The 24,252-nt window shown below is 38.2% G+C and overlaps 1 protein-coding gene and 1 non-coding gene across 2 annotated transcripts in view; one reads left to right on the top strand and one right to left on the bottom strand.

Moving 5' to 3' along the window:
* COG3 (component of oligomeric golgi complex 3) overlaps positions 1-23,156 on the top strand; it is a 67,270-nt gene extending 44,114 nt beyond the window's left edge. The window contains exons 17-23 of the mRNA XM_026017205.2: positions 1,500-1,620; positions 4,544-4,632; positions 4,742-4,876; positions 9,924-9,999; positions 15,248-15,375; positions 16,434-16,532; positions 21,225-23,156. Of these exons, the coding sequence (XP_025872990.1) occupies positions 1,500-1,620; positions 4,544-4,632; positions 4,742-4,876; positions 9,924-9,999; positions 15,248-15,375; positions 16,434-16,532; positions 21,225-21,254 (678 nt within the window). The 3' untranslated portion in view covers positions 21,255-23,156. The remainder of the gene's footprint in view (positions 1-1,499; positions 1,621-4,543; positions 4,633-4,741; positions 4,877-9,923; positions 10,000-15,247; positions 15,376-16,433; positions 16,533-21,224) is intronic.
* Positions 6,365-6,471, bottom strand: LOC112933958 (U6 spliceosomal RNA). The gene has a single exon (XR_003237787.1). It is a non-coding gene; the product is annotated as a U6 spliceosomal RNA (small nuclear RNA).
* Positions 23,157-24,252: the final 1,096 nt, after the last annotated feature.

The raw sequence follows: 24,252 nt of genomic DNA, 5'->3' as shown, positions 1-24,252 counted from the left end.
CTGAAAAGACCAAAACAGTGTTTTCAAGAAAACATAGCAATTTTTAATCATCCCTTCAATGATCCCTTCAGTGATAGTTGAATGGCCTCACTGGGAGGAACTTAGCCAAGTCAGTTTGGAAGACTGTGGTCCGTGGGTTGTGTGACTAGAAGTAGTTGCCATAACTTTGTGACATACAGTTTTTAATCAAGAAGTGATTTAGGGCTGAAGTTTGTTCCCAGGGCCTCTTGAGAATTTTTTATAGCATGGTCAAAAGTGTTGGTCATTTAACACTGCTTTAAAATACCTGTCGCCCAAAGGGAGGGAGCTGTGGGAGCTGTTTCCAGGGAAACTTTTTTTGCTGCTTGGAGTATTCTAACCTTGTGAACCCTTCCGGACTTCTAGATTTACAAACTTGATTTCTTACTTCAAGGCTTTAGATAAATTAGTGTAAAACCAAGCAAAAACAAGTGACAAAGGAAACTTCCCACAGAAAAATTTGGGATTCTGTTGCCAGGAAAACTGTACCTATATGTTTGTGACCTCTGCATTTTCCCAGTCATGGAATGGAAGATTGAAATGAATTTTCATATGCTGGAAAGAGGAAGGAAAATTAGTTGTAGATAGGCAGATTTAAGTTTTAAAAAGTATTTCTAAATCTGAGCTCTTATATTAATAATATGTGAAATCAGGAAGCATGTCTAATATTAGGCAAATGGGTTAATTGTGGCATACTCCATAGAGTAGACTATTATATAGCCATTAAATATATTTATCTATTTAAAAAGTTTTTAAAAAATTATTTATTTATTTTTTTTGAGAGAGAGAAACCAAGAATGAGAGAAAAGCACAAGCAGGGGGAGCAGCAGAGGGAGAGGAAGAGGGAGAAGCAGACTCCTTGCTGAGCAGGGAGACTCCTAGGTGGGTCCCGACAGGGCGGATGCAAGTGTAGTGACTCTCGGGGTGTACAGTGTCAGTGCTCTGTTCATGACAGGATAATCCAAAAATGGTAATCCCAAATCATTTTTATATTTGGAAGCTCCTTTTGTGTAAATGTGAATATTTCTGATATTCTGGATATTGAAACCACCTTGATCAAATAGTGAGAGCCCTGTTACTTGAAGAGAAACTAGAAAGCCATGAGAGGTCAGAGTCACGCTCATGTTTTGACCTTTACTTCCTGCTCCCTGCCATGGTTAGGTCACTTCATCTCTTCTGTTTCTGAACTAAGTTAAAATAGATTTGATTTCTTTTTCTAAACGTGTTATTTTGTAACCTTTGTCTGATTTACTTTCTTGGATTGATGAAATAGAGTGGGTGATTTGCAGCAAGATTTTTCCAGAAAATTCAAACCTGGGTAATATGGGGAAAGTTCATTGCACAACAAAGGAGTATTGGTAGATAGTTAGGATAAGGGCCATAAACCTAGGTAGGTTAATGTTGATTAGTAACAACACCATGTGTTTTATATGTTTTTATTTAATCTGTGATAATATCCATTTTTCTGTCTTGCAATTTAGACTCAGATTGATGGACAACTTTTCTTAATTAAGCACCTTTTGATTCTTCGTGAACAAATTGCTCCATTTCATACTGAATTCACCATTAAGGAAATTTCCCTGGACCTCAAGAAAACTAGAGGTACTTCATTGTCCTAGCTGGCACAGTTGGGTGTGTTTGACCTGTCCAAATGTGTCAGCAAAGGTTATAGGTTTATTTTATGTTCATCTGCAATTTTTTTTGCATGCTGCGCTTGCTAAGCATGTTGCTTGTTCATATTAAGCTGAGCTGTCAACATCCTAATTACATCTGACTTGTTATATTTTCTTTATGAAGGGAACTGTATCTGAGCATTTCACTTTGTGATATAGCATTACTTCTCTTAGACTCTGCCACATATTACCATAACCAGTTAAAAAAATGAAAAATCAGTGTAACAGCTACTTAACAGTGTCAGCTAATTGGGGTGATTTTAAACATTGAGTAGAGTTTGTCGGTTCATGAAAATTCAGGAAGCCAGCTGGGTAAAATGGGAGGAGTACTTATCTAAGAGTCTGAAAAGATTTGGGTTCTGTTCCTGGCCCATCATTTCCTGGTTCTTTTGTGATCTTGGATGGGTATATTAGCTTTCCTATCCCAGGTGAAATTAGCAGAATCAACTTGTCATGATAACATCACCAGATTATTGAGATCATTAAGCATGAAAATGTATGTTAAAGTGCTTTATAAACTTTAGGTGCTTAAATAAGCCTATTTGGTATTATTAAATCAGCTGGTTGTTAAGTAAGTAATCATGTGGATAGGGCCTTTGAGTTGTTAATAGACACTGAATCATCTTGGGAAAGATGATTCATCCGTCCTGGTGATTTGCCTCTGACTGAATTAACAAGAGGTGATTTCTGAAAGCTTGAACTAGTGGGATGCCTGGCTGGCTCAGTGGTTGAGCATCTGCCTTTGGCCCAGGGCATGATCCTAGAGTCCTGGGATCGAGTCCCCCATTGGGCTTCCTACACGGAACCTGCTTCTCCCTCTGCCTGTGTCTCTGCCTCTCTGTTCTCTCATGAATGAATATAAATAAATAAAATGTTTAAAAAGAAAAATTAAAGATCAAAATAGCTATTTTCTAAGATGTTGATCTTAAGCAGTTAAGGATATACTATGAATATCCCTAGTTTCCCTTACTTACAAATTTATCTAGACTTTGTCTTAACCATTTCTAAGAGAATTAAGTTCTAATGCCTTAAGTCATTGTTTATATAATGGAACTTCTCTCTTAGGTGTTGGGGAAATTGAGAAAGTAGTCACTCAAATTATTTACTGTACTCTGTTGTTAGAGGAACTCCAAATATAGCATTTTCAAGGGTAGCCGGTTGCTCGTTCCCTAATGATGTGCTTATAAATAGTGGGCTTGACTTACCTGAGAACCAAAGTGGTTTCATCATGAGTCATATTAGATCAGTTTACTTTTTATTTTTTCCTAATGTTCTCTCCTTTCCACCACAGAGAATACTTCTTGGTTCTGTTCGAATTTGAATAGTAAGCCTGTGTGTTACTTGTATATTTTGTGATTTTTAAATTTTTTTTATTTTTAAAAAGATTTTCATTCATTCATTCATCCATTCATTCATATTCATTTAAAGGGGTGGGTGGGGGTGAGAGAGTGCTTGTGTGCTTGAGCTTGGAGGGAAGAGCAGCAGATGAGACAGAAGTAGAGAAGGGAGGGAGAGGGACCCGCAGACTCCCTGAAGAGCTGGATGTGGGCTTGATCTCAATCTTAACCACCCTGAGATCATAACCTGATCTGAAATCAAGAGTCAGACACTCAACTGACTAAGCCACCCAGGCGTTCCTGTGATTTTTTTTTTTTTTTAAAACAGTAGCCAAATTTCCTGGCTTTTGCCTTTATAAAATGCATGATTTTTTTTATAGCTGATTCTTCTCAAAGGCTTTCATCCCCCTCCCAGTCTAGTGGATTTCCTTCTGTCCTTTCAATGTGAGGTGTGGGAATATTGCTGTAGCTTTGAAGTGTGCAGGGGCTGATATTCCTTAACTTTATTTAAAGTGATGGAACAAAGTAAGGTTGATGTACTTTCTTTCATTTTTTTTTTCTTATTCATAATTTGTTGCTGCTTACTTAGTTCTGGTATAGATCCACTGAAGTGTGAGAAAATGAAATGCCCTAAAATTTTGGCCAATACTGGTTTAAAGTATGTTTTCCCTAAAATATTATAAAGCCTATATAATCCTACCATATGCCGATTTGATTCTATTTAATCGCAGTCAGTCTTTGAGGTTATCTTGTAGAAAAGACAGCAGAAACAAAGCTTTACTCTCAATACTGAATCTGATCTTTTTCAGTAAGATTAGTGTCAAGGCAGTAAGTACTGTTGTGTGTACTTGTAGAAACCACAGAGTTGGTAGTATTTCATGCTTTGCTTCTCCAGCGTGGCAAAGCAAAGAAATGGTCTTTTCTATCACTTAAGAATACTTGCTCTCTTTACTTTTAAACCTCTAACCTCTCATGACTAACATTATATCTTATTGCATTTGAACATCAATGAGACCTCAGTACCTTGTATAGATTCTAGTTAGTCTGGAGGTTAAGGGGTAAATATGTCCTTTTGGTGTTTTCTTTCTGGCTGACACATTAGTTTATTCGCTCTACTTCAAATGAATAAATTTCTGTGCCAGCTAGGATCTTAACAAATGAAGCTGGGTAAGTATATGAATTTTTTAAAAAATAACCTATTTAGCAGCATAAAAGTAAAGCAGGGAAGTTTTAAGGCATCAATTACCATTTATCATTTTTCTTTTTTTCTGTAAATGAATAATTGAGATTAATAGTCATTGTGAAAGTGACTTGTAGGAAAAAACTATGTGTGGATACTAGAGCCATGGTTGGCATTAATCTCCTCCTCTTCCATTCATGGAGGTGAATTGGAATTGAGACGACTCTTGCTTTGTGGTAACAGATAAACTAGTGTATGTTAACACACTGAAACGGTAACTTGGCCTTTCTGCTAAAATTGTACATATTCACTGGATGAGTAATTTTGTTTCACAGATGCAGCATTTAAAATCCTGAACCCTATGACTGTTCCGAGATTTTTTAGGCTGAATAGCAACAATGCCTTGATAGAGTTCTTGTTGGAGGTGAGAAGGAGTCTGTTTTATTGGTGGTGGGAGATAAATGGCATTCTTTACATGTCTGGTAATTTCTAGACACGTAAAAACAGGAGGAAATTGTCATCTTCTTTTTAAGGGTACTCCTGAGATAAGAGAACATTATCTTGACTCTAAAAAAGATGTAGACCGTCATCTGAAATCGGCCTGTGAGCAGTTTATTCAGCAACAGACCAAGCTGTTTGTAGAGCAGCTGGAGGAGTTCATGACAAAGGTATAGACCTTGGTGCATATTGGGTAAAGTAATTTTGACTTCTTCCTTAGATTTCCTTTTGAATTACCCTCTTGTGAAAACTCTGGCAGGAGACAGTAAATAGCCGATTCCATCTAGGAAATCACTGTGTTTCCTATAATGGAAGCTTTTTGCTTTGGACTTTTAGATAAGCTTGCACAGTTTTCAGTTTTTAAGAGAAAAAGTGCATATATTGTCTACTAGCTAAAATCCATCCAAGTGGCTAATGCTAGTAATGAAAAAAATCAGGTCATGGCTATTTTGACTTTACTGTTTCAACCTTATTTTTTATTTTTATTTTTTTTAATACTTAAATACTGTTACTGAGGACTTTACTTCATAAAAATGTCTAAAAAGTCTGGAAATTAAAAAAAAAAGTCTTGACATTAACTTTCATTTATTAAGCCTCTACTGTCCAGACTTGTATTAGAGTACATTATAAAAAGAATAAAAATATGACAACCCTTTCTCTCAAATTTACTTACCTAATTCCTAACTGGAAAGACAAGTTGTATCTCTGAAATGCCCGGGAGACCGTGAAGCAAATTGTTAGTAATTTTTTGCCGGGGTCATCAAGACTAATATGCCTGAAGCCTGTGATATTTGTTCAAAAGACAGAAGACATTTGTTTTTAAAAATAGTAATAAATGCTGAAAAACCAAATATAGAAATATTAAAGCAGTCAAACTATTTTATCATTGGCATATATCACTTGTTTACTGGGTTTTAGTCCATTCATATCAAGTATTTGGAGTATGAATTCTTTTCCTTGCCACGTAATTTAAAAGGAAATTGGTAGATTTCTTCCTGGGTTTTGATTTTTTTTTAAAAATGGCACAAGTATGTTGATACTCTGTGATTTACAGATAAATCCATTACGGTTTTTACTGAAATTGTCCTTAAGGGAAACCAGTCTGTAGATTGTATTATGTATTTTGGGGAGAGCATCCACATTAATCCTGCTGGGAAATACTGTAGATGAGTATTCTGCAATAGCAGAGCAACAGAATGAATCTTCTGACATAAGCAAGTTGATTATAATGAAATCTAGGATTAAAGGGTTTTTCTGGAAAATGTCTGTGGAAGTCAGGAGAGTGAAAATTCACTGATGCAGCTGTCTAAGTAGTATAAGTTTGGTAAATCTGGTATAACTCTGTAATTGTACATTTTGGAAGGTTCTGAACATTATGAACAGTTTTAAAAAATCAGAGGTATATGTAGAAAACATACATTCCAAGTCTGAATTCATAATGGTTCTCTGTGGACATGTTACACATCGATAGCAGAGACTTCTGTATAGCTGTTCTCACATCTCTTTTTGTACACTACTCACTGAGGGATTGGAGAGGGAAAGGCCCTGCCTCTTGACATCATTGAGAAGTCAGTCTCATCCTTGGTGCTTAGTCTTTGTTGCCCAGGGTCAGAGCATTCACTGATGTCTTATTTTCTTTTTTCTTTTCTTTTCTTTTTTTAAATATGGAACGCTTCATGAATTTGCATGTCATCCTTGTGCAGGGGCCATGCTAATCTTCTCTGTATCGTTCCAATTTTAGTATATGTGCTGCCGAAGCAAGCACTTTCTTTTTTCAATCTTGGTCCCTCACTGGTCTTCAGAATCCAGTCAATATATTTTGCAGATAGTACAGCTGAGAGGACTGAGCATCCCTTTACGTTATCTTATTCCACATTCAAGTCCCTTCCCCCATCCTTTTGGAGTAGAATGAGTCAGAGACAAAGATACACATGCATGCACAGAGCATGCAGCATAAGCACTAGAGTTCACACAGATATATGTGATCGTTTAAGACATTGCTTCTTAGAATTTGTGGACCAGACATTTTTCACTTTTTATCTGGTGGCTGTCACTAGTATTCTGAATAGCAGACATGGAATAAATGATTTTAAAACTTTAAAATGATTTTCTTTAAAGGTAAATCTGCAAGTGCAGAATCTTGTGCCTCTTTTATTATAGTTGGCATCTTAGAAGGCAGCCCATGATTGTACCTTGATAAATGATTGCAAGAGAAGCAGCATTCATAGGTACAGAAAGGGAACAGTATTTCATCTTCAATTTGGGTGTATGCTTGTAGGTCTCAGTATTTTACCATTTGGATGTAAGCCTCATCAACAAATGTTCTCAGCTGAGAACAGTTCGGGCTGATTTTTTAAATAGATGTGGGTTTGCATAATAAAACAAACTATGAGTGAGGGGAACATTCTTAGGCTGTCTGAAGACTTGTTTTTGAGCAGAAAGCTAGGGGTGTGATTCTGGTCCCCTTTTACCTGCTGTAAATTGGCCTTTTTGGTTGTGTAGCTCGTTCCTTGACTCCTATTGAGATGCTTTGTTTTCATTAATTCTCATTATATCCCTGGCACCTAGAGTAAGTAAAACCTCTTCATTTCACAGATTGAGAAACAAAAGTTTTACAGAGTGATTCAGTATACTTAAGACAGTCATTTCTACAAACTCTTAATCTGACTGGTGTGAACATCCTTCCTGATTTTTTTCGGTACGGTTCATGAGGTTTCTTGAGAAAAATAAATTCTAGAAGAACATACATTGTCTATTGTCCTATTTCCTGCTCCTTGAAAGATAACCTTTTCTCTAAGTATTTGAGTAACCCTAAGGAGTATATAATACTGTTTTAAGTGTTAGGGGTAGAAGTTCATATGAAAATAATTTGGGTCAAATATCTTGTGTTAAACTCAAAAACTATTGATACTTTTTATTGTTTTAGAATTTCATTATACTGAACATTGCTTGAAGCAAACCCTTAAGTAGGGGTCAGACTAATCATGGGTAGGGTAGAAAGAGCAGTGAGGAAGGCTCAGCCCTGGCCCCCCTTCGGCCACCTGCTGAGTGAAAAGGTGGCAAAGTAGATTCTCCAAGCCTTGATTTTCTAATCTCTGTAGCAGAGAGAGAGCTACTGTATCCCTCTTCCCAGCTTAAGTTTAATATGAAGACCAAAAGAAGATCATATATGTGATGGTACTTTAAATGCTGCAGAAATGTTGTAGGAAAATATGACAAATTTGAAGTGCAGGTTTGGCTTTAGCAAAAAATCTGAATGAAAGCATTTTAAAGGAAATACCTTTCAAGTTGATAACTAAGCTAAAGTGTTTCCCCATGTTAGGACCAGTTAGCTTATGCTGAAGACTCAGGCTTGTATTTAACAATATTCATTTTTTTCCAAGTAATTTACTAAAGTATTTGAGGTTTATTTATTCTGGGAGAGAGGGGCAGATGGAGAGGGAAAGAATCTTCAAGCAGGCTTCATGTACCAGCATGGAACCCAACACAGGACTCGATTTCACAACTCTGATGTGACCTGAGCTGAATATCAAGAGTCGAATGCTTAACTAGCTGACCCACCCAGGTGCCCTGCCCTGCAAGCTTATTCTTAATATTTCCTCTGAAGTATTATTAGTTTCCTCAGCAACACTATAAATTTAAATTTTTTCTTGATTGTAAGACATGTAATAGAATTTGACCTATAAATTTAATTTTTGTTCTCACAGACTTATAACCTAATGGGAAATCATGATAGAAAATATGTAACATTATGACGTGTACTACAGTGTTACCATGAGACAGTGGGGCTTTGTTCATTTTGTAGGGTTTTTGGGAAAGATAGGGCTAATTGGGGAAAACTTTTGAAGTAAATTCTCCTTGCAGTTTAACTTAAAGGTATGTATATTACCTAGGTGGTAAATAGAGATGGATATAGAAGTTTTTCTTGGTTTTTAATATAAAAATAATATAAAATAAAATAATCATAATAATATAAAAATAAGCCTAAACCTATAGCATATATGTCATTATGAAATTGGCCAGATTGTGGAACAATCAGTGGAATAATAGGCAACCATAACTAATAAAATGTAACTGTTGGACACTGAAAAATGTCCAGAAATTAGAGTTAAGTGGGGAAAAAAGATGTCAAAGCACAGTGTTCCTATTTTTGGAAATGTAGACATATGTTTATATATTTATGTTGGAAAAGATTTCAGATAACATATACTATACACGAACATGTTTTTCTTTTAGCGTTGTCTAATCTATAATCATACATATGATTTGTTTTTAAAAGTTGCATCTCACTATAAAAAGTAAAGATACAGAGAAGGATAGACAGTAGGAAAGGGGTGATTTTATATATATGGCAGCAAAAGTCTATAAGGAGTGGAAGTTTGGATCTGACTTAACATTATTGTATTTTGTCTGTGCCGACTTCTGCCTAAATATTTTTCTGGCCACCTTTAATCAAAAGTGTTGGTTCTCAGATTTTTCTAATGAGATTATCTAGTGAGGCCAAGGTCACAGCCTGGACATTTGGCACCTAACAGTCCATTTAAAAAAATGTTTTATGCAGTTTCTATCCTTCACCTTCCCCAACTATACCTTAGCCCCACCACAATTTGCCATCTTAAGAGCAAGCTTGTCGGATGTACTTTTTGGGTTTGCTTCTCTGTAGTGATGGCTGAGGATAGAAAGGGAGATGAATAAAAGATAGGCATCCAAGCCTGCCTGTAGACTAATTGGTCAAGTATGTCTTTTGATGCTATTTGGAAATCTTGTTTTCATAACATTCTCTCTGTCTGTGATATAATAAAAAGAATCTCTAGATATGAAAAGGAGATTCTGTCCTGCTGGGGTGACATTTTTCTAACAGCATACAATAATAATTCAATGTTGAAATAATAGTCCACTTAAAAAGAGCCCTGTTCTATGTTCTTATTTCCCTAGGTCCTCAGTTTGTCTTCTTTCTCTAAAATGTTTCAGACTGAATCAGGACATGGGTGGTGGGCTTTTTTTCTTTTTTTTTTGCAAGACAGCATATGCCCTGAAATCATGAAAGAAGTTTTGCTAAAATACGTTATTAGCTGGAAGGATTGTGAGTTATGATGCATTTTTTTTTAGGATTGCATATTTGACTGTCATCATGTTTTAATAGGTTCAGATGGTGAATATAAGCTTGGAAAGCTGTGAAATAAGAAGAAACGTTTTTCTTTTTGTCTCATCTACCAGGTTTCGGCATTAAAGACGATGGCCAGTCAGGGTGGACCCAAGTATACCCTTTCACAGCAGCCTTGGGCACAGCCAGGTAGTCAACATTTTACTATTTGGGATTTCTTTTTTTAGAATGTTGATTAAGTTTTATTTATATAGTCTTTGACAGCTTGGAGTTGGTTTCCTACTTATACTGTGGTTTGTGTTGAAGCAAGATGCAGTTTGGAGCTGACAGGTCTTAATGGGCCAGCACTACTTGCATTTCAAAAAGCAGTCCGAGGAAAGATGAATTAAAAGAAAAAATACGCAGAGTTAAAAATAAAACGTGGCTTAGATGGAAACACTTTGATTCTGCACACCTGCTTTTCATTGTGTTAGAGCTTTGATGAAAGTACTGTTTTGTAGTCTGAAATTATGGAGGGAATGCTATTGTTCTCAAGTGTTAAATGAAAGAATGTTGGGTCATTATTTTGTTTTACCTTTTGTGCAAGTCACATCTTCTGTTAACATTTTTAGAATGTTCGGAAAAACATTATAAAAATTGTGGTGTCAGTGGGGAGTTGGGAAGCAGTATCATTGTCTGATTGGCAGATATGCTTGAGATGTTCCCAATCTTACTCTTTCCTAAATGTGAATTTTTTTGTGCCAGAGGGTCTTGTCTTTTCTTTTTTCTTTTCTTTTCTTTTCTTTTCTTTTCTTTTCTTTTCTCTTTTTTCTTTTCTTCTTTCTTTCTTTCTTTCTTTCTTTCTTTCTTTCTTTCTTTCTTTCTTTCTTAATTATTTATTTATGATAGTCACACAGAGAGAGAGAGAGGCAGAGACACAGGCAGAGGGAAAAACAGGCTCCATGCACCGGGAGCCTGATGTGGGACTCGATCCCGGGTCTCCAGGATCGCGCCCTGGGCCAAAGGCAGGCGCCAAACCGCTGCGCCACCCAGGGATCCCCTCTTTCTTTTCTTTTTTCTTTTCTTTTCTTTTCTTTTCTTTTCTTTTCTTTTCTTTTCTTTCTTTTCTTTTTCTCTTTCTTTCTTTCTTTCTTTCTTTCTTTCTTTCTTTCTTTCCCTTTAGCCATTAGACCTTGGACATTTAGGGTCATAATTCTGTGGGTCACTTTTGGTTCATTTTTTGGCATTTTATATTACCATTAAACCAGAATTAATGATTTTGGAAGATTTGAAAGTATTTCTGGCTCTTCCCTGGCCCATATCATGATAGAGACCTTTTGAAACCAAAAAGGGCAAAATGGTAGAAGAATTGTGTTTTAATTATGGATAGGCTGTATCCAAGTTGGTATTGGTAGGGCAGCTTTGTGCTGACAGAGAGATCCAAATTCAGATTTAGCATCTATAAAAAATTGTCCAGAGGCATCTAATCTAGTGTTAGGTTTTTATATGATTGGTTTTCCATGTTGAAAGAATATAATGTTTTGTTAGGTATTTATTTCTTTTGAGAAAAAGAATTGAGGCCATTCTAAAATTTTTGGCTCTTATTAATGGCTCAGGTTAATTTGAAGTTGAACTAGAACTGAGAACCTGAAAGAGTAGCTGTGCATCTCCTCTCATAGGAGGATTTGTAAATGTCCAGAATTACTGGTTGTATTTGAATGGAAGACAGGATTTTATTTCAAAAATTTGTAATATGAACTTTGATGATGTCAGATAGGTTTACATTGATTTGCTTTATTGCAAATAAACTTTGTACAGCTTTAGGCCTTTTGTTTACCTGTGATGGAGACAGTAAATGTTTTAGTGTCTTCATTATTTTAAATTTTTGTGTCACATGTGAGATTGAAATCTTCATCATCTTACCAAGGACAGAGATCATACCTGATGCAGTAGTACATTCTCTCAGAAGACAAAATAATATTCTTTTATTGATAACACTGGAAATTCTTTTTTTTTTAAACATTTTATTTATTTATTTGAGATGGAGAGGGCAGGAGCAGGGGGAGGGGCAGAGAGAAAAGCAGACTCCCCGTTGAGCAGGGTTCCTGATGCTGGCTCAATCCCAGGACCCTGATATTATGATCTGAGCTGAAGGCAGATACTTTAACTGACTGATCCACCCAAGCACCCCTGGAAATTCTTTTTGAAATTTATTTCTTTAATTAATTAATTAATTTTTAGAGAGCATGCAAGCATGGGTGTGGGGAAGGGCAGAGGGGAGAGGGAGAGAGAGACTCTTGAGCAGGCTCTGTGCAGAGCCCCACACAGGGCTTGATCTCATGACCCTGAGATCATGACCTGAGCCAAAAATCAGATGTCTAACCAACTGAACCACCCAGATGCTCCAACAGTGTAAATTCTAATCATAGTTAGCTGTGGTAGTAGTAGCCAGTTCTTTTTTTTTTTTTTTCCTTAATTTAATTTATTTATTTGAGAGAGAGAGAGAGCCCACTCCTGGGGGGAAGAGCAGAGAGAGAAGGAGAAGCAGGCTCCCTGTAGGGGCTCGAGCCCCGGAACTCCAGGATCCTGACCCGAGGCCAAAGGCAGCAGGTGCTTAACTGACATAGCCACCCAGGTGCCCCTAGTAGCCACCTGTTCTGACCTTTCACAGTCAGGAGCAGACTTGTCATTCCATAACTCAGCACAATACCAGGAAAGCATTCTGACCACCTCTGGATTAATTAGGACTTTGACTCAAGATTTCAGTCACTCTTAGGGCTTATTTAGAAATAGGAGGTGATTTTACTTTTGAATGTTTATATAAATGAAACTCTTGGGTGCAATCAATCTTTCTTAAAATAGGTAGAAACCAACAAACAGGCATAGGTGTACTTAATACAGCTAAGCCCAGGGGCTTGACGCATAATTAATATACTTTTCTTTCTTCTGTGGAAAGATCCTCTTTCCACACTCAAAACAGGGACTGTCATTTTTTCAGATGGCATCCTACTGGAGTCCCCAGTGTTAGGTGTATTGTACTCTATGGCATTGTTAGCACAGTCACTAGTAAAGCAGGAGTAGATGGAGGGCAGCTGACAACGGGACAGATTGCAGTGGGGCTTGCTGTTTTGTCATTAACTCATTTCCTGTCTTTCTGAGGGCCGAGGTCTTGGCAAATAGAGCAGTGGCACTTCAGTTTACTTAGTTCTTGCATTTTCTGGTCCATGTAGCCTCATGGAGCTGTGGAGTTGCTTTTTCTTCATCTGTAGTACAAGAAGCCCATGCTGAAATGTCAGGGATGTTTGGGTCTTTAGTGTGTGGGAGCATCGAGAACAATCTAGGGACTTGTCTAGGGCCCTAGAAACCCAAGGTGATTGGTTCATGCCATCTTGATCAGGTTCCTGGGGATCATTTTATGATTATAAACTCAAAGGAGATTGAGTCGTAAATTAGGGTGCCAATTTGTTAATGTACTCTGAGAAATATACCTTTATGAAGAGCCTTTAGGAGGGGCTCCTCTGTTCACTAGGCTTCACACCCAGCATTTGGTTATCAAGAGCTCTGAAAATTGATTTGGGGATTTTTCAAGTATGTTAGTGAGGATAGAACCAGAGCCCATGGAATTAAGTGCCCTAAGGGAACTTCCATTTATTTTATGAAAAATAATTCCTGGATTGTTTGTTCTTTCTTCTTGAGAGCCTTGATACTTTCTTACCCTACTCTACCATAGCCCTTCTAAATTAAAAAAAATGTTTTTAGGGCAGCCCAGGTGGCTCAGCAGTTTAGCATTGCCTTCGGCCCAGGGCATAATCCTGGAGACCCAGGATTGAGTCCCATGTTGGGCTCCCTGCATGGAGCCTGCTTCTCCCTCTGCCTGTGTCTCTTTTTTTCTCTCTCTCTCTCTCTCTGTCTCTGTCTCTTGTGGATAAATAAATAAAATCTTAAAAAAAATGTTTTTAATACGGCATAAAATTTGAGCTTTGAAGAAGTATAAGATGAAAAGTAATTCTATTTTCCAGCTCCAAACCAGTCCTCTCAAAGGTAGCCACTATTAATAGTCTCTTTTCTGCAGTCATTCTGCATATGTACTAGCCTATATGGACTTTAAAAATATTGTACAAATAAAATTATACCATATGCCTTGCTTTTTTTTAAAATTCTGCCTTTTTTCTTTTTTACTTATTCTGTGTCTTGGAGCTCTTTCTGTACTGGCATATCCAGCTTTATGCATTCTATTTAAATGATGCATGGAATGCATCACTCTAGCATAATTTCTTTAATAATTCTGTTAATAGATAAAGTATTTTTTAGTTCTTTTTCCCATCCGTTCTTTAATGTCCTTGTACACGGATCTTAGTATTTTCTGAGTATATCCATAGATAAATTTCTAGTAGTGGTAGTATTAAGTGACAGAATATATGTGCATTTTCAGTTTTGCTAGACATTGCTGAATATCCCTCCAGAGTGGCTAAACCAGTTTATACTCCCGGCAGCAGTGGATGAGAAGGTCTGTTTCTGCACACCCTTACCAAATGTGGATCTTCACAGTCTTAGTTATTTTTCCCAATCCTAAAATACCTCAGTTATTTTAATACACATTTCTTTAATTATGAGTGATCTTTAAAATTATTAACCAGTCTTTTTCTTCATAGCTTTCTAGGTGGTTTCCTCTTTTAAATGACCTCATAAAGATCACTACTCTTTTCCATTGTACTTCTTTTCAGACACTATACTTGGGCTACATAATTATTTCAGTTAACAGTTTTCTGGAATTCTGTATCTTTTCTGATAATACAGTATAAGAATGTAACAGATGGGGGCACCTGGGTGGCTCAGTCAGTTGAGTGTCTGATTCTTGGTTTCAGCTCAGGTCCTGAGATGGAGCCCTGCGTCAAACCCTGTGTTCAGGCATGGAGTCTGCTTGTCCCTCTCTCTCCCCCCCTCTGCTGCTCCTCTCACTCATGCTCTCTCAAATAAATGAATGAAATCTTAAAAAAAAAAAAAGACTGTAACAGATGTATTTTTAGATATCATTAAATATGTGTGGATGTTTTCAGAATGGTCTCACAAGACAAGAGAGCATCTCTTGCTGTGAGTGAAAAAGCTCATTCATAATAAAATGATTCTTACTAGTATCTGCAAATCATTTTTTATTTTGTCTTCACTGTTACCTAAATTCCAAAGGCACCATCATGTAGCCCCTGTGAGTGTCCTGAAGGGTGTTGGAGGAGTTTTTTGCTGCCCTAGCCTTTGGGAGTAGAATTTTGTATACAGTAGATAATGAAGGTTTATAGGGCTTGTGGTTAAACTTGATCAATAGGAAAAGTGAAAGAAAATTTGGGGAGAAATAGAGTCCTTTCTTCTGCCATTTTTTCTTTTCCTTTATTCCCCTTTGAATGAAAACGGAAGTGTTTCTTCTCTTTTTGTTTGTAACACTAATGAGGTTAATTCTTTTCAGCAAAGGTCAGTGACCTTGTAACAAGTGTCTACAAGACAATAAAAGCAAAGCTGCCTCTGACTTTGAGAAGTATGTCGTTGTACCTATCCAATAAAGACACAGAGTTCATCTTGTTTAAACCTGTTAGGGTGAGTATTTTGATATTTTATTTGAATGTTAGCCAGTCTCTTTAAGTTTTCTTGCCTTGTCTACCATTTTCCTCTTCCTGTAGGCATTTAAAAGTGTTGGCATGCTATTCTAGTAAAGTGGATTGGTGATCACTGTAATTCTTGAAAAGCTTACAAAGCCAGCGACTGCCTGATTGTATCTCCCCCACCCCAATCCCTATCCTTTGTCATAAATTATTGTCTTACCTTTGGCAACAAGGTAATTTTGGCCTTAAAGTACAAAATAGTAAATAAGTACGTCTCTAGACCCTATCATTGAATGTGGCCCAGTACTTGAGAAAGCAGCATTTCAGGAATTATGCTTCATTTTCCTGGTGAGTAGTGGAAATAAATGACTTGCAGTGGTCATCAAGGGATTAAATGTCAAAGCAAATTTAGTGCTCATAATTTCCAGCTCTGTGTTGAGCTCACATCTTTACTGAAGGCATTGGTTGATTTTTAAAGTATGTTTTATGTGTCTGGGAACTTTATTATCTTTTGTGTAAGGAATTGCTGCTGAAGGCTGTTATTATTCTCTGGGGGAACAAGGCTTACTAGAGTTTAGTTTTTCCAGGAAATATTATCTGGTAAGTCTTAGTCGGGTTGTGCTAGCATGTGAATTATTAAGTGCAAATTACATGTCTTTGGTAATCCAATGAAAGATACATTTCTTCCACTTGTTTGGCAAATAATAAGATTTAACATTCTTAGAGAGGCAAACCAAGAACAGACTCTCAACTATGAGAATAAACTAATAGTTACCAGAGGGGTGATGAGTAGGGGAAATGGGTGAAATAGGTGATGGGATTAAGGAGCGTACTGGTTGTGATGAGCATGGGGTAATGTATGGAAGTGCTAAATTACTATATTTTATACCTGAAACTAATATAACACTGTTAACTAACTGGAATTTAAATGAAAATTTAAAAAGAAAAGATTTAACATTCTTAATGCTTCATGTTTAAGAAAATCTGTATTTCATATGTGCTCATATGTTTCTGGTGACTCATTTAATGACATTGCCTCTTCTACTTTCTAAGAATAATATTCAGCAAGTCTTCCAGAAGTTCCATGTTTTGTTAAAGGAAGAGTTTAGCCCTGAAGATGTCCAGATCATTGCTTGTCCTTCTATGGAACAGGTAAATCCCATCATCTGAAGATCCTATTACTTTTATTATTCCCTCTTGGTTATTTTACTTGTGTAGGTAATGTCTTTGAGAAACCATGAATTTATTTTAATTTAAGAAATTGTACTTGGGCAGCCTGGGTGGCTCAGCAGTTTAGTGCTGCCTTCAGCCCAGGGCATGATCCTGGAGACCCAGGATCAAGTCCCATGTCAGGCTACCTGCATGGAGTGTGCTTCTCCCTCTGCCCCCCCCCCCCCCCTTCTCTCTCTCATGAATAAGTAAATAAAATCTTTAAAAAAAAATTGTACATTATTTTATTCTGATGAGCAAGAATTCAAACTTTGAATTGCTCTCTTTTAGTGATGACACTATAATTTTTTAATTGCTTTTTAATCTTTTCTATTGAAAATTGCTGTGTTTAACATGCATGAACTGTTTGTGAAAGATTCAAATAATGGTATTTAGGTTGCTGAATAATTTGCAGTATGCATGATAAGAGGCCCACATTTCACATGAAAAAAAGTTAACTTTAGGGATTCAATGTTAGAAGTATTTGTTTTTTCTCTTCTTCTTAAATTTAAAGAACTGAATACAGAGCTCAACCTGTGTTTACTGTCATTCATGTATTCAGTTCAGCCAGCAAGTTTTTATTGAGCCCGTGTTATCTATTAGGAGTAGGCTGGTTCTATGGAGGGTATTTTATTTCCAGTTTTAAGTTTGGTATAGCTTAGGAGTTTTATATATGTAAGGACTAGAGGGTGTAGGAGAGAGTGGTAAGGTGTGGGGGCCTAGTCAGAGTTGTTGGAGAGCTTGGGGAAGGGACTGGAGGCAGTGAGTGTGGGTGAGTCTTTTGGTAGTTTTACCACATTGGGAGAGAAAAGGTATAGCTGGAGGGGAGATAGGGTCTTTTTTTTTTTTTTTTTTTTTAATTAAGATAGGACTCATATGCAATGAAATTCATCCTTTTAGAGTGGACATTCTGTGGGTTTTTAGTATATTCACTAAGTTGTGTAGTATCACCACTAAGTCCAGAATATTTTCATATCCCCCCCCAGAAGAAACCTCATACCCATTAGCAGATTCCCCATTCCTCCATCTTCTATAATTTATTTTTTTGTCTCTATGGATTTGCTTCTTCTGGACATTTCATTAAACAAAATCATACAATACATGGCCTTTTATGACTGGCTTCTTTCTCTTATCAGAATGTTTTAAGGCTCTTCCATGTTGTAGCATGTTTTAGAACTTTATTCTTTTTTATGGCTTTATGTAGTCCTTTGTATGGATAGATGGGTCAGGATGTGTCTGTGGTTCCAGGATTATAGTTAAAATTCTTTTTTTTTTTTTTTTAAGATTTTATTTATTCATGAGAGACACAGAGAGGCAGATATAGGCAGAGGGAGATGCAGGCTCCATGCAGGTGGGAAGCCGTATGTGGGATTTGATCCCAGAACTCTGGGATTATGCCCTGAGCCAAAGGCAGACGCTCCACCGCTGAGCTACCCAGGCGTCCCTAAAATTCTTTTTTAGTAAGTAATTTGGAGTAATTATATTCTGTGTGATTATACCACTAACTTGATATATAGTTAGGTTTGTTCTCAGTACTTAGAGATTTTTTTGCCACCATTTTGATTTAATTTTGTTTTCTTATATAAAATATTAACATGGTTCCCAAGTCAGAATTCTAGAAAAAGGTAGAATTGGAGGCATCTTGCTTCCCTTTCAGCCCCCTCCAGCCTTTTCCTTCCTTTGCTCTATAAATAACTCTTGCTTTTATTTGTTACTGGATTATCTTTTTCCATTTTTTTTTCTTCCTTTAAAGATAAGGGAAAATACATGTTCTATATTCATGAGGAGTTTTTAGAGAAAGGGAAAAATTGATGCTGGAATAATGTCCTTGAATAGTAAAGGGGGGGATGGAATCTCAGGAACAGTTGGGGAGTGGAGCCTTTGTTTAGGTGCATGGGGGTGGGGGTATTCAGTTGCAAAGGAAAGAAAGCCAGTGTGTGGGCACACGTGGGGAGATGGTGGACATGATAGGGCCCCATGGAAGCTCTCATCTGATTGCTTCATGCCTGTGAGTGAAACAGGAAGCAGAGTCACCACTAAAAGGGAGGAGGTGCTAAAGATTTGGGGAGAAAGGCTCAGTTGAGTTCAGTGGTTATGAATCCAAGAGATACCAGTCAGCATGGTTGTTTGTTTTTCTTCCAGTTACAGTCAGTTGCAGGCGTGTAGATGAGAGTAGTCAGGTGGGGCTTGCCAAGAACATGCAGGGTTTCTGGGCTCCTGCCGACTCCTGCCAGCAACATACGTGTTTTAGTATATGTGTATATGTTTGTAAATTAAAAGTTTGACAGTAATCAGTCACATTATGTACAACCCAATTTGCTTTGCTCTTCTTTTCCCTATTCATTTGATAGGGAAACCACTACATTGGGTTACAGGAACCATTGGGTTATAGGGAACCACTACATTGTTCTCATGATGTACCAGTGGATTGCAACCTATAATTTGAGAAACACTGATAGACCATCATTCTGTGCCTTGATCCCCTTTCAGAACCATCTTTTCCAGATAATAATGATAGCTGATTTTTTTTTTTTTAGAGAGCAAGCAGGGGGAGGGGCAGAGTGAGAGAGAGAGAATCTTTTTTTCCCCCCAAGATTTTTACTTGAGAGAACGAGAGAGAAAAAAAACAGTGGGGGAGGGGCAGAAGGAGAGGGAGAAGGAGAATCTCAAGCAGACTCCCTGTTGAGTGCGGAGCCTGACTACAGTGTTCAGTCTCATGACCCTGAGATTATGACTTGAGCCAAAATCAAAGAGTCAGAAATTTAACAGACCAAGCACCCCAATACATGGTATTATTGACTGCTGCCTGCTGCCAGGCACTGTTCTAAGGATCTGACATGTATTATCTTATTTAATCTTCCCTTGAAGATATTTGCCCCTTTTAATTGATGAAGTAGCCATGGCCCTGAAAGTTTTAAGTAACTTGGTTGAGTTCCTCACAGGGTAGGAACCAGAGCCTTGTCTTCTGATCCTGTACATCATTGCTTAAGGGAACCCTTTCTCTCCCATTTTAAATTTCCCTGGAGGGGCACCTGGCTGGCTCGGTTGGCGGAGCCTGTAACTTTTGGTCTTGGGGTTGTGAGTTTAAGCCTTATGTTGGACATAGAGCTTGCCTAAAAAAAAAAAAAATTTCCCTAGAAATTGAATGTTTATGACCCATTTTCTTAAGATCCAATATAAGCCAGTACAGATTTTTTTGGTAACTTAATTTTGTTATAATTTTAAACTTACAGGAAAAATGCAAGAATGGTAATAAGGAACTTTACCCAGTTGTTTACACCTTACTCATTCACTCTTATCATTATTGTCTTTTCCTTCTCCTCTCCCACCACCATTTTTTAAGCAATTTGAGAGGAAGTTGGGAGACACTGTGCTCCTTTACCTGGATATAGTTCCGTGTACTTCCCAAGAACAAGGAATTCTTTGACCCTACCCCTCCGCCCCATGGTGATCATAATAGGAAATCTAACATTGATGCTATGATCTAGGTCATGTTCAGATTTCCTTGAGTGTCGTGATAATGTCCTTTAAAAAAAAAAAAAAAGATTTCTTCATTCATGAGAGACACAGGCAGAGAGAGAAGCAGGCTCCCCACAGGAGCCCAATGTGGGACTCGATCCCAGATCCCGGGATCATGACCTGAGCCAAAGGTAACCGCCTAACCGCTGAGCCACCCAGGCGTCCTGATAATGTCCTTTACAGATACTTCTCTCCAGGTCCAGGATCCAGGCCACGTGTTGCTTTCAGATATCACTTTTCTTTAGTTTCTTTTAACCCGGAGCAGCTCTGTAGGCTTTTTGGCTTTCTTGACCTTGACAGGCCAATTATTTTGTAGAATGCCCTACAATTTGGTGTTGTCTATTTTGTCACGATTAGATTGAAGTTTTTTATTTTTGGCAGGAAAAACACAGAGGTGATGTTGTGTCACTCTCACTGGGAGTACAAATTTATAGAAGAGATTAGGGGGGGCAGTTATTTTGATCACCAAAATGGTTTGTACTGTGTAGGAGGGTTTACTGCCAGGTTCATTTAACCGCATGTCTTCTAGGGCCTGGGTAACAGATTTCTGGTGTGCAGACTGCACACCTACCTTGTCCCATGGTGGGTTTCTCTGCTTCTCTCAGGTGCCAGCTCCATGTCCTGCCTGCCCTCCTGTACAGAGTGGGCAGGGTGCTCCAGGGGTCATCAGAGTTAGTGACTGAGCTGAAGTTCACTCCTTGGCCTGTTATGCATTTAAAAATAATCATTCAAAGAATTCAGCGTATACACAACTCTTTCCCACAATACACTCTGCACAGGAAAAGGTGCAAGTGATAATTTAGATCTGTTTCTGTCTCTTCTCAGGGATAGAGATAGGTATGGTATGTAGTTTTTTGGTCTGTAGTTTGGCATGTAGTTTTTTTTTTTTTTTTCCTGTCATTTTTCATTGGATTCAAAGTAAGTTGAGGGCCTCGATTCAGTGATAGAGTGTGACCCCCTCACAGGGTGCCACTGCACAAATGAGTCCAGCCGTGTTCATTTGAATTCTTAAAAATCCTAGACTTTTTCTCTCATTCTGTTTTTGAGGATCTAAACAGCACTTCAAGTTTGGTATTTGATGGCAGAGCTAACGTAGCCTTTCCTTTGGCTTTTCAGCTGAACCTCCTGCTGTCAGTTTGTAAATAACCCAGCTGGCGGTCAGGCCCCGCGTCAGTGTCTGCGCGGCTGGAGTGGGCTGAGGAGTCCGGGGCCTGCAGGACGCTGCGGAACTGTATGTGGGAATGGCCCTGAGAACCACAGCCGTGCTGCTCACTGCTGGCTGCACGATGAAGTATAAGCAAAGTGTTTGGAAGATCGGTGTTTCCCTTTCAAAAACATCAAAATGCCAAAGATTAATCTGGGAGTGTGCGAACTGCCTTCTTTAAAAGGTCACGAGAAACATGAGTTTTTTAGAGGTAGCTATGAGGGGCGCGCAGGGAAATGGTTCTTAGCAAAAGATGTGCAATGAAAGTAGGTTACAATAAGTAGTGCAGAGAAGAACTTTACAGAAGTACCGTTCATTAGAAAGCTTCTATGAGTAAGGTTTGTCAAAGCACGAAACACTGCAATACTTTGAGCCACAGAGATTCCATGGTGGCTATTTTTTACTTCCAGAAATCTTATTTCTACGCTATATTTAATGAAATGTCTCTCCTATCACTTTGAAGTTTTGTTTGGAGTAGATGGGGTGCGTCTTGAGAACACATTCGGCTTTCCTGGGAATCTGGGGTGTTCTCTGTGTGTTTGATATGAGGTGGTTTTGAGGTGCAAGGACCTCGTGTATGGTCCTGGTGTCTGTACTCCTTGAATTCAGGTGCAGAACGTTCAAAAGCAGGGGTTGGAGCCTCCTTATAATAGATATGCACAGTATCTATAATGAGAATTGTCACGGTACCACAGTCTGTGTTTGTGAGTGGGAAGCACCAATTAAGGTGTCTTCAGTCTGGTACGTAAGGGAGAGAAGGTAACCCAAGGACTAGTATATTTCATGCACAAAGCTTAGGGCTACCAGCTTTCTGGGCACTGCCTTTAGTTTTGGTAGTTCTTTGAAAAGTGAACACTTTCTTCTCCCACTTTTACTCATTGGCTGTGTCGTGTACCAGCCTTGTGGGGCTCTAGCCCTGTCACAGCAGGATACATTTTACTAACAAAGATTAGGAGGATGAAGATGGTCCACCCCTTGAAATCTACCATATTATATCAGGGATTGTCACAGATTACACACATCTATGAGTTTTCCTACAGAAATCTACTTGCTGAGTGGATTGGTTTTGCCTCTGATCTTGGGAACATAAGCTGCTTTTCGGTTCAGAAGGAATTTTGGGTTACTCAAACACTATCTAGGGATGAACACTGAAAAGAGGGTTCTAGAATGTAGCCAGCTGACCTCATTCTACAGAGATGTCTTCCCCATAAAGCAGACTCTCGCAATGTGTAGATAGGTTACATATCCTGATGTCTGTCATTTTAAACAGGTCACGTGTTCTTTAGCTCCTTTTAAATCGGCGATGAATGTGGCTTGATAGTCTGTTTTGGGAAGGTATAAGGTAAAGAGGGTCCATATTCATTCTTTGACATGAAATGATGAATCAGGAAGATTGTATTTACGTCCACTTACTATTTTAAATACATGTTTAATGAAATTGTAAAATACCCTGTTTTCTGTATTATATGTACATTTGATTTTTTAAATAGCCTTTCCAAAGAAATGAGGGCATGATTATTGTACAAATACTGTGACTGATTTAATTTGATGTACAGAGCAGGCTGTGTTCTTAAGGATAAAAATATTTGATGGCACTCATTCTTGTGTTTTGAATCTTTAATTTCTGAAACACTCAAACAGCTTACAAAGTACTGAGTAGGTGATGGTGACCCAACTTGTAGGCTAAATGAGTATTTGTTTAAATCTGTACAGTTTCAAGTGTTTACTTATACAAAAAGTGTACATACTTTCAAATTAATTTAAGATGCTTTATATTATTTGGCTAGAAATTGCTGTTTTTAATAAATGTGAATTTTTTAAAAAATAAAGATTTTTGCTTCCTATTCTGTCCTTATATGTCTGTGTATGGATTCTTTTTAAAAACAAATTTTTAATTGAAATTTTTATTGAGCTAGCTTGTGATTCACATGCAGTTTTAAGAAGTAACACAGGGAGATCCCGTGTCCCTTTTCCCCAGTTTCTCCCAGTGGTAACATCTTGTGAAAGTAGAACACATCACAAGCAGGGTGTCAACCCTGGTACACTCCACCACTGGGCTGTTCACGCTTGCCCAGTTTTACTTGGGCTGTATGGATTTTTTTGTAAGAATATTATTGTGGAAAGACATTTTTTTTTAAGCCTCTTAATGCTTCATTAGTTGGAAGGTAATTTAATGTTAGGGAAGTAGCAATAAAGATGAGTTTTTATTTTCTCCCTGGTTTAACAATCCCATATCTTTATTTTTTTATTTTTATTTTTTTAAAGTTTTTATTTATTCATGAGAGAGACAGAGAGAGAGAGAGGCAGAGATACAGGCAGAGGGAGAAGCAGGCTCCATGCAGGGAGCCCCACGTTGGACTCGATCCCGGGTCTCCAGGATCATGCCCTGGGCCAAAGGCAGGTGCTAAGCCCTGGCCACCCTGAGCCAGGGATCCCCACCAATCCCGTATCTGTAAATTCTCTTCTGCTATTTATTACCTTACAAGAAAGAATAGTCAACCTTCGGGCCATAGAGAATCTTTCATTGGTTGGTGAGAGAATGTTGCTTCTCAGAAAAGAGGAACTTTGTCATTTGCTCTCTGGAGCACTTCTGTCCTGCGGGTGGCTTGGCCAGCAGCTTGTCCATCTGCCAGCATGGGGCCCCTGCCCATCTGTGTTTTCGGGCCTCGACTCCCCACTCCTCGTCCTCTGGACCTGTCCAGGTCCCTCCGAGTGCACACAACAGGAGACATCACTGTCACTTGGCAGGAAAGGGCTCTGCCCAAAGGAAATGGGGGGGACTGGGTAGGGACAGACCAGAGGCTCAGAGAACCAGAGGGATAAGAGCAGGAAATACCACGGATGTATATAGTTCTTCAAAGGAGGAGATAGTGTAGACCCCAGTGCTGTGGCAGGGTCCTGGTGTCACCACCACAACCACATTCCTCTTGGGACAGGTTC

The sequence above is a fragment of the Vulpes vulpes genome, chromosome 6, assembly GCF_048418805.1.
Source record: "Vulpes vulpes isolate BD-2025 chromosome 6, VulVul3, whole genome shotgun sequence".
NCBI lineage: Eukaryota > Metazoa > Chordata > Mammalia > Carnivora > Canidae > Vulpes > Vulpes vulpes.
Note: the sequence above shows the minus strand (reverse complement) of the source record. Positions and strands in the feature narration are given on the sequence as shown.